General features: G+C 36.3%; 1 protein-coding gene across 1 annotated transcript in view; it reads right to left on the reverse strand.

The window, feature by feature from the left end:
- The window catches only part of LOC122807567 (ubiquitin carboxyl-terminal hydrolase 4-like), a 153151-nt gene that overhangs the window by 49994 nt on the left and 88182 nt on the right, over nt 1-14975 (reverse strand). The window contains exon 3 of the mRNA XM_044078480.1: nt 1795-1925. Coding sequence (XP_043934415.1) covers nt 1795-1925 — 131 coding nt within the window. The remainder of the gene's footprint in view (nt 1-1794; nt 1926-14975) is intronic.

A 14975-nucleotide genomic window follows, 5' to 3' on the forward strand; every position in this document is an offset into this window, starting at 1 on the left:
CTCCATAGCTTTGCAGACTAGACTTGTTAAGCTTATGGGGCGGTAATTACCGGGGTCCATAGAGGCACCGCCTTTGTGGAGTGGGACCACAGTTGCCGTACGCCACTCCTTGGGGACGTATCCTGTGGTAAGGCTGAGATTAAACAGCTGCCTTATGTGCGGGTTTAATTCCTCATTTAGCTCGTGTAGCACACAGCCGGGGACACCATCCGGTCCCATTGATGCTGTGTTTTTAGCTTTAGAGAGAGCAGCTTTCACCTGCGCATTTGAGATGTCTGGGAGGCTACACTCTGCTTGGATAGTTATCTCTCCTTTGGGGGGGGGGTGAAGTTTGCACTGAACCTGTCTGCCAGTATGTTGGCAATGTCTGTGGGTTCAGTGATTTTTGTATCATTTTGGACTAAATCTGAGCATATCTGGGAGTTTCCACCCAGGTTCCTAACATAGCTGAAAAAGGCCTTATGATTGTCCTTTGAATCCATGGCAATTTTTCTCTCAAAATTGGCCTTAGTTGATTTTATGAGTGCTCGTATTTTTTTTACTAATAATGATCAGGGGCGACTTCCCTTTTATGGATTTTGTTCTATCATGTAATAGCTTTCTCCTCTTATTGTAAAGTTTGTTAATGGTTGGGGTCCACCAGACTGGACGTTTGCCCTTTGTGGAAAGAGTCTTGGTTTTATTTGGGATTGCCTGATCCATGCAGTCCTGGAGGTGTTCATAGAAGGCATTTGTAAGGGCTTCCGCAGCTTGGGTTGTGGTTTCCACTGGCTCAGGGACCTTGAAGGATACCACACCAGTCTTGAGTAGTGTGAAGTTTGCTTTAGAGAGGTTCTTCACTGTGGTCTTTTTTGTTTGGGGTGGGGGCGGGATGTGGATTTCCAGTGAGATTAGTTTATGATCAGATCTCACCAATGAGGGATATACTTCCAGTGTGGAGCATTTTGTCCCCATGTTTGTGATAATGAGATCTAGTATATTTTCTCCTCTCGTGGGAACAGTGACTAGCTGTTCCATGGCATTTGAATTTATGAACTCCAGGAACCGTTGGGCTAGAAAGTTAGGGCTTGAGTAATGTTCCCAGTCTATATTCGGGTAGTTAAAGTCACCCAATATGATGGTGTTTGGAGATACATTTATACCCTCCAGTGTCTTCAGGAAGGCTGTGTGGGGTTCCTGAGTTTGAGAGGGTGGCCTGTAGCATGCTACAATTTGTAGAGCAGTTTTGCCTATGGTTAGTTGCACCTGGATGGTTTCCGAAGCTTCGTGCGTTGCCACCAACCTGGAGGTGTGGGTATCCTTTAAGAATATGGATACACCCCCTCCTTTTGTGGTGTGGTCCGGGTTTTGGGGCCGGAACGCATGATATGAGGTAAAACCTAATAGTGCCGGGGTGCTCTCAGGAGCCTTGAACCAGGTTTCAGTTACAGCACAGACATCGATGTTATCCATACTGAGAAGGGCCTCGAGTGCGTGCATTTTGAGATTTAGACTTCTGGCATTGAGCAGCATTATCCTGCTATATTGCTGCAAGAAATATATGTCTGACGTATTTGAAGGAAGCACAGTAAAGCATTCCCCTTTACACATGTTCTGCCTCTGCCTATTGTTCCTCCAAAGGCATCTTACTTGAAAATCATCACAGACTTAGCATAGTACATTAAAATAAAGTCCAGAGAGAGAGAAAGAGAAAAAGAGAAAGAGAGGTACTTCAGCTCACTTCAAAGCCACTGCTGTCATGCTTCAGCTTTAGTAACCCTAAAGGCAGCAGATAAATGTCTTGCCTAATCTTACCTTTCTTATTATAGGCTTCTGTCCCTCCACACAACTATACCAGCTGACCAGTTTGTTCCATGCTTCAGTTGGCAGAAGCACATAATCAAGTTCATCAATAAGATGTTCCTTTAGAGCCTGAGTATCTTGATCTGCAGAGGGAAACAATTACTGAACAGTCATACAGAAGTGGAAAGAAATCAAAATCACAAGTTTTAAATTTGAAGTAATAAACAGTTCTTGTATCAGTTCATCAAAATCAGGGTAGGCACAAAAACAGAAGACAACCTTCAAACAATGAAACTAAAATGATTTACTTAATTTCAATCTGGTAACCAGACAATCTCTAACATGGCAGAGCCCATGTACAGCACAGACATAGGGAGAAAAAGTCCTTATAATTTTAATAACATTTCCAAATACATAAAGCACATATTGCACTAAGGACACCAAGACAGATACAAATAACAGATTATCACATTCAAACAGAATTCAGTACTGACCAAATGCATATACACTGGAAAAATAATGTATACAAGAAGCAATTAGTTTAAAGATTTCTTCCCGTCTCGCTATCCTGGCCAATGCCCCCATAGCATAAAAACTGAAAAATGTACTCATGTAAGCTATGCACCTATTTAAACACACTACTAATAAAACTATTGTAACTGTAACAGAATATCAAAATGGATGAGCATTTGATCAAGTTAAGGAGATATGTAGTACCAAAGTGGATGGAAATCTCATTAAAACAAGGACATATATAGTCAGGTTGTAGTTCTTTACTGAGGCAAGCTCATAGAACCAATTATCCCCATTTTAAGTTGTTTAGGATTTGTCCAAGAATACACAGCACTGGAAACTGTTCTAAAGTTAGCACCACAAAATCCTTGGTCTGGTGAGATTGATAAAGTGCAAGGCAAGTGTGATCACTGTACTCCCTGTAATCATGAACAAATGCATTTGCATTATAAGGCTCTCCATTTCTCCAGGTAATAATCCAGGCATACTTGAAAATACCCTATTCTTGGATTAACAGCAGAATAGCTCAGAAAACCTTAATGAGATATAAACATTGTTTTTCTTTCGGCTTTTCCCGGTTAAGGGTCGTCACAGCGGAACTCCGGTTCGCTAATGATTGGGAGTAAATTTTTTATGGGTGCAGAGGTGCCAGCTCGACATCCAAACTTCAACGAAGGCACGCCCATTCTACACTTGTCTTTCGAACGCCACTTGACAGTGGGGAAGACGTGCAGACTGGTATCAAAATGACCTAACCTCATCAAGAATAAACTTTTGTGGCTTCTAGCTGAAAATAATCACCATCAGTGTACTCAAAAAAAACAAAAAAAAAAAAAAAAAAAAAAAAAAAAAACAAAGAAACCATACTTGATTGGATTCTCACAAATAAACCATAACTTCCAGCAGCATTTTAGTAACACTTCCCAGCATATACAAAACAGAAACAAAATAGTCCCAGACAAGACAAATAGGTTTACAACAAAAAGACAATGCAACACAGAATAATTTACTTCAATCCTCTCAAAACTGGAACCTACTAAAAACTGTAATCTTAATCTTAAACAAAGAAGTCACCCATGTTAACCTGATATTTCTAAAAGTGCTAAACGAAAAAGCTCCCCTCAGGATCAAGTGAGTCAGGTCAAACCCAGCCCCATGGTTAACATGCAAAAACCAAACATTTAATGAGAAAGAGACCATGCCTGGAAAACTGGTCCAAAAATCAATGAGGTTATACAAATCTACAAAGCCTATCGTTACAGCAAAACAAGCAACAAATAATTCTGCTTCAAAAAGTCTATAAAATGTACATTAAAACACCCCCCACTCTCTTATGATCATCCATTGCAAAACTATTATACCCAGGGCAACTTCACTCCCTCTCAATCAATAAGGACACGGTCAACATTCTACTTCAGTTTAACCACTACTTCATTAAGTCGATTCTAGCCATCACTAAACACAACTCCAACCTACCATCTACCATCCCAGGAATCCATAACGCTGCATAGCAGTTCATGTCCCCATCTGTTCCTAATGTAGCAATAACAAAAATATTTACTAAACTTAAAGCAGACAACCCTGGTAGCTGACAAACCTACTAACACAATACTTAAACTGCAGCCACATCCATAACATTCCTCAGCAGAGTAGCTAGGGCAGAACAAAGGGGCAACTTTCCCAGCTGCAAAGCGTTAAGAGGGCATGATTCAATCAGCCATCCATCATCCCAATCGTTTTAGTGCAATACTGGCTTTTAAAAGCTGGCACTGCATTTGCGGTCAAACCAGAGTGCTGTAGCTCTGTGTGTGTGGTTTAACTGTAGCAACGGTTTGTTGCAGTTTAAACATTACAAAAAAAAAAAAATGTTCTTTTCTTTCTTTTTTGCTAAAACTTGAGAGCTGTAGTGCTCCACGCTGGATATAAAACTGTAGCAAATGCTTGCTACTTTTGTAGCTAACAGTTACAACTTCAACAAATTATTTTACTCTAATACAAGGACGGCCAGTTGGGAACAGGGCACAGCAACAAGACCTGAATGGCTGAGGGGATTGGGGGGGGGGGGGTGTCATCTTCTATGTTTGGGGGTGCAGATCGTGTACAAGAAGCAGAGAACTAAACTTCTGGCATTCCCCCCATCTCCATTCTAATTAACAGTTTCATATGTGAAAAGCTGTATACTGTGGTGGTGGTGCTGTGGTAGCGTTATCGCCTCACAGTAAGACGCTGTCCGGTTCGATTCTCAGCTAGAGCGTCTTCTGCGTGGAGATATGCATGAATGGGCGTACCTTCATTGAAGGTTGTGCGCCAGAGCTGGCAACTTGGCATGTAAAAATCTACTGCCAATCATTAGTGGACCTGATTTCTGCTGTGGCGACCCCTAACAGGGAAAAGCCGAAAGACACAACAACAACAAAAAATATGTGAAAGCTGTACCAATGATCTGGAAAAAATCTTTCAAAATCCCCCTCCATAAAGATGGCAACTTAAACACACCTGACTACTAATTACTGACCTACAGCGACCCCGTCACCCCTATCAAAAAATCTGGAAAGATGTATACAATCAATAAATCAAATTGCTCAATGACCATATCTTACTTTCTTCCACACAGCATGGTTTACGGCCAAATCACAGCACCACAATCAGCTTTACCAACACTGTCAATCAACACAGAAACAATGGGGACCTAATCTTGCCTATTTTTCATGACTTGTCAAAAGCATATGACACTGTATCGCATCAGAAACTACATTAACTAGCATCTCTTGGACTAAAGAGATCCGTCCTACCCTGGTTCCATAATTATCTGTCAAATAGGCAACAAGCAGTGAAGTGGAAGGAAGACCTCTCAACTTTCATACCATTTATAGTAGGGGTTTCGCAATGTTCAATATTTGGGCCTTTCCATACTGCATCTCAAAAAGCATCCCTTGTTCAATATGCAGATAATGCAACAGTCATCTGCTCTAAACAATCACTACATACCCTACAAGACATCACTCTAAGACTTTCCTATCCACAGAATCATGGCACATCAATGCAAACTTATTCTTCAACCCCAGGAAAACAAAACTAACGCTCTTTATCGCCAAAAGTCGCATGGAACAAAAACACTAATTCCACATTCTGTCATCAAACAAAAACTGAATGTGTACCACAAACAAAGCTACAGAGTCTTACTTCACAACAAATATGACAAACACCTGCTCCAAGACATCGATTTTCTTTTCCATTTCCCTCCTTCTCCATCAAGCCAGAAATATACTCAAACCACAAAGAGTACCTTTGTTTACATAAATTATATCAACCACAAGCTTTAAGTGACAAGACAATCTCTTCTCAATATTTGTATCAACCACTATCTCAATGCCCCCTCCTTTGAAAGGAATAGTTTTGTCACTCACTCTAGTCTATCTAAAATGAATGCTCCTTACAGTACTTAAGTGGACTATGCCATTCTCACTTTCCTAATTACACTCAAGATTGAGAAGTAAAGTAACTATACTTTCATAGCTGCTGTACTACTAACTTAAAGAACGGGTGAACTGTACATCACCACTCCAAGTGCAGAAAGAATGTTTTCCAGCAGGGGGTTAATGTACAGGTAATGCCCACTGAAAAAAGAGTCTGCAACTTCATGGCAGCATACAAATTGCTGTGGAGCTCAGACTATAACAAAGTTAATGTCTGCTATTACTTTATGCTTGTTAAACTGTGCTTTTCTGTTTAGCAAGTGTAAAATTAAAAAACACAGTGAATGCTGACGTCTGTTTACACATGTGTGAAAACGACAGTGAGATCGATCAAGCCATTTTACATACGCAAAGCAGCTCTTTTGCCGTTTAGCTTGTGTAGAATTAAAAGAAACAAAGAATGAAAAGCATATGCACATTTATGTTTCTGTTTTCATGCGAGTGTATGCATTCTTTAAGTTTCTAATGAATTTTAAATAAAAATTCACATAAAAATAAAACGAAATAAAACAGTAGTAATTCAAACAGATGAAAACTATTTACAGAGGTGTCTACTAAATAAAAAATGTAGTAAAAAATATTGAACATATCACAATTTTTACTTTATATATTAAGTCACACGATGCAGTAGATGCCTAACTTATCATAAATATCTTTCTTTGTGTTTCATTACTTTGGTTCACCTAGATTATTAGGTGTTAATTTGCATTGAGTTTGTTTTTTAATTGTAAGTCTGTTCTAGATTTTGATTCTAGAGTTAGTTACACGTCTTACAGATAAATATCTAAAAATATGCATCTTGAACTGGGTACATTCTCCTACAAGTGATGCTTTAACTGTGAATACAAGTTTATTTTTTTTTCTCTCCTTTACCCTTTCTTTTATAAAAGAAGAAATATTATCTTTTTTAAGATGCTGGTTAAAAACTAAACATATTTTGATCCTGAAAAATACTTATGTGGGTTAGTATACTTGAATCTTAACAAACTTGAAACTTGCTATAATAACATAGCACGTTTCGCCACTAGTAACCCCTTTAGGACTCACCACTGTATAAATCTAAAGCAACTTGGCTGGCTCGAATTTCAAAACTACCTAAAAATTCCTCAACTCACTATAGCTCACAACATATTACACCTACCTGACAACACCCCTATACTCTCTCAACTCCTAATCCCGTATAATAATCTGAACTCGCTTCGCTCCTCTAGTAAACTTATGACTAAATCAATAAAGGCAAACAACACAGCAGGTTGTTCTCTTTTCACTAACACTATAGGTAAATGCTGGAATCTCTTACCTTGTGACATAACTTTGACTACATCCCTGCCTCAATTCAAACAGAAAATTAAACTGTACTACCTAAATCATTGGCTTTGTTCCTGCAGTACACCAGGCTAACCTTTTTCTTTCTCATACTACATCTCTCCTTCACTCTTCCTATTAGTATCTGTCTTATTTCTTCTCCTTTTACAGTACTAATCGACCTAGGTACATTCTATGTAAAATTGCTAATATGGTATTAACTGCTCATCGAAATGTGCTTCTCCTGAATCTATCTTGCATTCTGTGTGATGTTATGATTTTCTAATTTGTTACTTATAAACATTTGTAATATTTTGTAATGTACTTAGTATTTAGTGGAGCTTTTCTCCTCGGGCCTCTGCTGAAAATGGACATGTATCCAGCCAGACTAGCCCGGTCAACAAATGTAAAATAAAAATAAATAAAATAATCATGTCACTAAATTTTTAATAAAACATATTTAGCTGTTTAGAAGTTTTTATAACTGTTTATTTTTCTTATTACAGTATTTAAGGCTCACTATACTACTACTTATAGAACATTAAAATCACAAAATTAAATTCTTTAACATGTTTAAAATGCAGAATTTGATATGGGGGTCCTTTTGAATTGCTATCTTATGTATTTATTTTGTTGTAAAAATAGTACTATAGTAAATAAAGCAGAGAGTATATGCTGGATGTTTACTTTTTTCTATTGGATGGGTGGCAATGTTTGTATAGTTTTACTATTCAAACAGGGAGTTTGACTCCATTTGGGATGTACAAGGTTGTGTATGTTTACTGTTAAAGTAATTTCTTATATTTGGGTGTCTGCTATTGTTTTTCTTGTGTTTATTGCTAGTAATTTATCAGTGAACATACTTTTTATATGCGACATTGAGAAGGGAAATGACAAAGCTATACTTGCTATTTTCATGAAAACTTTCATATAAAGTGATTACTTTAAATGTATGTCTAACTTTAAATGCATATCTTTAAACATTAATGGTTTGGACAATGGTTGCAAAAGAGGGAAGATAAACAGATTTTTAAAATTTTTAATTCCCAGATATTTTTGCAAGATACTCATTTGTTGTAAACCTACATTGATGGGCTGAACACTAAACATATTCAGTACTTTCCATTTGTCATTATTCGAAAAAAATGAGGGGTGGTAATCCTATGGAAAAATACTACAACTACATCTCAGATAGTTCTTATAAAGATAAGGATTTACTGTATTCAGTAACATTAGAAATTAAAATAAAATTCTATAACATTATTAATATGTATTGGTTTCTTGGAATAGGGTTTGGACGGTTAAACAACTGGACCAAATTATTCACATTACAAGAGGCAAGTAGCATAATAGCAGGTGACTTTAATTGTATTTTGAAATATGAAGATTCTGATACAATAATGAGAAGAATGTCAGCAACTGCTAAGGAGTTAATAAAATTTACTGATTTATACCAGCTTAGGTATTCATGCCTTCTTAGACCCACACTCACTTTTTTTTACTTACTACTCACACAGACTTGGTACTCAAGCTTTGATAGTTTACATATCAAATGACCTAATAAACAGGTTGGATAAGATTGACTATATAATGTCTGCTATCAGACCATAATGCTATAGCATTTGAATTAAATATAAAACAGAATAACTTTTATTAAATGCATACCTGTCTATATAACAGATTTCAAGGACTTTAAAAGGGCTTCTAAGTATTGAGTGACACATCTGAAATATTATATATATATATATATATATATATATATATATACACACATACACACACACACATATATGGGATGCTATAAAAGCATATCTATATGGCAGAGTTGCATCTTGGTATTTGAAGAGAAAACAATGGGACAAAGAAATGATTGAATTAGAACAAATGCATACATTCAAAATTAGATAGCCAAAAAAACAATCACCAACATGGTAAAGGATACAAATAAGTTGAATAGTAAACACTTAGAAATTTTAAATCATAAGTCCATGATTAATCTGGAAAGATTTAAAATAATAATTTTTAATCATAAATACATGCATAAGTTAGCTATCAGAACAAATCTGGTCACATTAAAGAAATTTACTTCCTCCTCAAAGAAAAGAATGTCAGTTTTAAATCCTGGAAGAATATAGGGATCACTTTAAATTTATAGTATTAATTCTTTAATGGATCCCAAAGAGACAAAGAATTTATTAAAAAATATACTAAGAAAAGACCAACAGAAGATGGGTCTGTTTCACATTCTGAATTAAAAATTCAAATTAAAAAAAAATTAAAGCCAAGTAGGTCTCCTGGAAGTGATGGCATTATTCCTGAACTGTATAAGTTAATGCCAAAAGAAGCTTTCGATACATTGATCGAAGTTTTCAAGATAGTAAAAAACTTAGAAAATGCCCCCCCCCCTTTTCTGGAAATACACCCTTATTTTCCCAATTTTGAAATCAGATAAAGATCCTGTAAAATGTTCAACTTGCAGACCATTTTTTCTATTAAACAGATTATAAATTGTCCATTCATGCAGATAGATTAAAACAATTTCTTCCATTCTTGATAGATGATCAAACTGGTTTTATTTCAAAGTAGAAACTCGTATGACAATATTTAAAGAATATTAACATTAACTGACTTTGCAAATAGAACAAAAGAGAATCTGACTATAGTGAGTGTGGATATCAGTAGTGCTTTTGATTCAGTCAGTTGGAACTACCTCTTACTGGTACTTGAAGTAATTTCTCATATAAATTTATACATCTTAATCTTCTCAGTCACTTCTTATGCATATGTAAAATACGTTCATTCATTTAAAAATCAATTAAGACATCTAAAGGAACCAAACAAGGATGCCTACTTTCACCTTTACTGTTCATTTTAGTTAGAGCCATTTGCTAACTTGATAAGACCATGCTCAGACATTAAAGGTATACAACTAGAGAATATATCTTCTAAAATTCAATTATTTGCAGACTATATTCTTGTGACTTTGAAAGAATGTAATAATTGGCTATCAGCTGTTTCAATGGAAATTTTTGTGAAGAAATCTGAACTTTCTTTTATTGAAAATAAATTTGCCTAGAAATCATAACTCTAATAATGTAGAACAAGATTCAATAATTACATAGTCCCGGGGAAAAAAAGTTAAACTACCTGAAATTGAAGTTCTGCAGCCTTTGGTGAGGAATTCTATCCCTAATTTAATATAACTTTTAATTACTATGATAGAACAGAAAATATCTGGTAAAAGTCTTCCATCAAAATGTTATAAAGTAAAAGAATTGGAATATAGAAGAGAGCCATTAGAATTATTTTAAACTGATAAAAATAAATCCCCAAATGATGAAGGTAAAAAAAACAAATTTCAACATCTAGACAAACCATGTGTTCACTTAAATGGAAACTGTTCTCATGGAAACTTCTACATAGATCGTTTTGTGCTCTACATAGAAAATAATTAATTTCCAAAAGCAAGTTAATTTGCTGGAGATGTAAGATAATAATAAAGCTGATTAGGGGTATACATATTTTGATTGTGTTATAATGAAACCATATTGGGAAGAAATCTGTGCCTTTTACAGGCTTTATTTTCTGATAAATTTACACCAAATCACTCGAATCCCTGATTTTGTTACAAGACTGAAATGCCCAATTTTGTGGAGTATACTAGCAATTGCAAGGAAAGTAATAATAAATTGGAAAAAATCAATCAATTGCAAAACATTGCAGCTGAAACATATCACCATTAAATCAAGAACCACAAGAATCACTTATTCATACAATGCTTGGAAAGCTTTAAAAGAACTGCATAAACATTTTTTTCAGAACTTAGTTATTTGACATTAATAATTAGCTCCAGCACCAATTTGGTTTAGATTTAAAATGCACAATATGTACTTACCCCCAACAGCTTGACTGACTACTAAACACAGACAACATAAGTGGGCTAAAATAATAAAACAGATTTATAAGAAAATATCTTGTACATAATGATAGGTAGCTGCTGTTTTATATAAATTTTATACTTCACTGACTGGGAAAAGACAAAAAGCTATGTTTCAGATAGGTTGAATTATAGACCCTCCCCCAACAGTCTGATTTCCAAGACCAATGTAATCACTAGTATTTTTTTTTCAACATCTCACGTGAACATGGCAGGAAATTCAAAACTAAAGAAAAAGAACAAGCCCACAGGAAGCTGTTAGCTTCACTTGGTAATTCAATCTCAAGAAGTCGAACCTCTACATTCAAAATCACTAACGCAGAACACCACCAAGGTTTTAAAATCAGAGTTACTGGACATTATTTTGTAAAAAGTCCTGTATTAAATAAAAATATCGAAGGCACTTGAAGCATTTATTGTTACAGTTTCCTCAGCAGCCCTCAGCGCTGCTCGTCACTGCTTCAACCTCTTTTACATGTTCCCATCCAATCAGCAACCAAAACAAAATCAAAAGCACTTCCACTTCCCTAGTCTTCCCCAAACCAAGAGCCCAATACAAAATACAGCTCAAGTGTCAGTAATCCCAAGAAATGTTCCACATACAGTGCATAACCAACAAGAGCAGCACAGATCAAAAGGCAAGGAAACACACGAACTGAAAAAACAAGAATCACCACCACACATCCCCATATAGAATTGAACAAAAGCTGGTCACCAAGCAGGAAACTTCATATCAAAAGCTGCTGCACTGCCTTACACTTACCATGCACACCCACACAAACTATATCTGTTTAAAAGGCAAAGATAACGCCCAAACCTGTATCACAAAATCTCACATAAGCAATGCAGGTATCCAGATATCAAGCATTAGCTTGGTCTCTTTAATGGGACACATAATTAAAACAGACAACCATAGTGAGCATACAGGATAAAGACTATAAATATAAACTACAAACTATTAGTAAAATAGGCATGGATAATAAAATGTCTATCTTGCTGTCAACCAAAAAAAAAAAAAATTAAAAAAAAGGAAATAAAAATAAAAGGAGATTTTAAATGAATTCATACAAGTAATATAGAGACATTACTAGAAAAAGTAGCCATTACTATGTCTCTGTCTCATATTTACTACAGACTAGACCATCTAGAATAGCTATTATTTATATATAAATCAACAAAATAATTACCAGAGTCAGCACAGCCAGGGTATCAAAATTATTTATTTTACATTCGTTTACCGGGAAAGTCTGACTGGACACATGTCCTTTTCCAGCAGAGGCCCGGGGAGAAAAGCTCCACATACTAAACAATACAAAACAAATTACAGGACAATTATAAAACACGGGGTAGCTACAGTTGCAAAGCATCAGCAAGGTGCATTCTGATAAAAAAAAAAAAAATACAATTGGATAATTACAGTCATATACAATATAGAACAATTACAGGACAATTATAAAATACAGAGTAAATGCATTTGAAAGGCATCATCAAAGTACAGTCTGGTAAAAATACATTCAGATAATCACAGCAAAGTTACAGCTGGTAAAGGAATTACAAGTTAATTCTAAAAACACTGGGTAGATACCTTTGGAAAACATCAGTAAAGTACAGCCTGGTACAGTCTATCTGGAAGATCTCAGGAAGGTAGTCTTGGAGGAAGGATTGCTGACAGACCAGTATAAATCAAGGAGGTTACCTGTTTTATAGTTATGTTGACACAGACTAATATAGGTACTGTTGGTTAGGTCATGTAAAGGCTTTAATCATTAATATGGTTAGCCAGAAGCAGAGCAGTAACACAGCCATTTATTAACTAGGTGAGATTTTAGTGTTTTCTTAAATTGGTATAGGGTTGTGGTGGACATTATATCCTGTGGTAATTCATTCCAGTATTTGCCTACGTAATTTGAGAGGAGGCACTCACCAGCTTGGTTTTTGGGTTTGTTATAGTCCTAATAATGGTTTTGTTGGTAGATCTTTGGGTTCTAGTGGTGGTGGAAGGAGGTAAGAGACGGCTCAGGGGAGGGTTTTTATCAGGATTGTAGAAAAGTTTGTGGGCTACAGCGAGTTGGTTAAAGACAAGGAGTTGAGAGAGTTCCAGCCGGTTAAGTTTAAGTACTGTACAGAGGTGTGATCTAGATGAAGAGATTGTAGCGTATCTGGTGATTTTTTTTGTAACAGGTTTCTAATTTTGCCAGTTCTGATTTTTAGGTTTATCAGTATAGGGGATGCATAGAGCAATGTAGAGATTAGATGTGTCTGGGCAATAGTGGCTTTAGTGTTATCTGTGAAGTGTTTATTTTTATAACAGGTACCAAGTTTTTGTGTACTTTTTAGACTATCTGTGATATGTGGACATCAAACCTCAAATTACAGTCTACCTCGACTCCTAGAAGTTTAGTATGGTGGAAGGGGGTGATGATGGTATTTGATGAAACTATGTTAAAAGTTGTCAAGGGAATGGAGGATTTTGTGGGCTGGAATATCTGGATTATGAGCTTTGTCTTTTTTGGGGATTTAGAATTGGGAGTTAGTTGACCATTTTTCTACTTCTAGGAATGATTGCTGAGTTTGTGTTTGGAGCTCCTGTAAGTTAGAAGTGGCACATATGACTGTGGAGTCATCTGCGTACTGGATGAAGGTGGCCAGTGGGGTTGTTATGGAGATTATTTGTGAACAGATAAAAGATAAGGGGCCCTAGTATTGAGCCTAGTGGGACTCCTAGAGTAACTGGGAGTCATGCTGAGAATGTTTGTTGCCAACGTACTGCTTGCTGGCATCCAGTTAGGTAATCTAGGAACCAGGCAAGGGTGGACTTAGATAAGTTTAGTTCTGTAAGGACAGTAAGTAGTTTATGAGACCATATCAGAATCTTTGGATAGGTCTAGGAAGACAGGGGATACAACCTTGTTATTGTTTGTGTTCATTAATAGTACTGGTAAATGATATGAGTGCTGTGATTGTGATTTGGTCTAAAGCCATACTGAGAACTAGCTAAAAGTTTGTTAGTATGGAGGAAGTCAGCGATTTATGTACAATTCTTTCAAGTATATTAGACAGGGGATAAGATGACGATTGGGCGGTAGTTGGCTAATTCTGTTACTGTGCCACCTTTATGAAGGGGTATGATGAAAATTTTTCAGAGGGAAGGGAGTGAATGTTCCAATATGGATCTGTTGATAAGAACAGTTACAGGGTAGGCGATACCCTTCTCTGTTAGTTTGATGTCACCAGGTAGATTGTCTGCTGCTAGTGTGGTTGGTTTCTGTTTTTTGATTAGTTTCAGTAGAGAATGGTAGCAGTGAGAAGGTATTTGTGTGATTTGGTGGGTTAATTAGTAGCGGTTATAGGACAGGTTGATTGACTATTTGACACAGCTTGGATGTTTCCGTGAAATACCTATTGAACTGGGTAGCTATATCTTCTAAGCTGTTGTTGGTAACGGGGGGGGGGGGATAATTTTGCCTGGTTGCAGTATCCTATTTACAGCTGACCAGCTGTGATGTTTGGTTTGGATGTCAGAGTAATATACACACACACACACACACACACACACACACACACACACACACACACACACACACACACACACACACACTACAGATCCCTTGTCTTGGTCACATTAAAGGTGGAAGTTTTGAAATGATGTATTCTGGTCTCATTTATTTATATCACAAAACCCTGACAGTTTTACAGGGGTGTGTGCACGTTTTATATCCACTGTACGTTGAAAACCGGATTAAGAATTACAAAATGCGATAGAAAGTATGAAAAACAAGCCCAAACAAGCTGTTGCTTGATGGTAGGTAGGTCTATGTAAAACTTCCTTGAAGCACCTCATGATGCAAATGTGACAGGGGGCAAGTAAGACTAGAAAAGGAACCACATCTGTTTCAAACTGGAATAATCAGAATTACTTTTTCCTTGTAAAAAAGTAATTCTGATTATTCCAGTTTGTCTGA

The sequence above is a fragment of the Protopterus annectens genome, chromosome 7.part1 (assembly GCF_019279795.1).
Source record: "Protopterus annectens isolate FY-2018-M chromosome 7.part1, PAN1.0, whole genome shotgun sequence".
Lineage (NCBI taxonomy): Eukaryota > Metazoa > Chordata > Ceratodontiformes > Protopteridae > Protopterus > Protopterus annectens.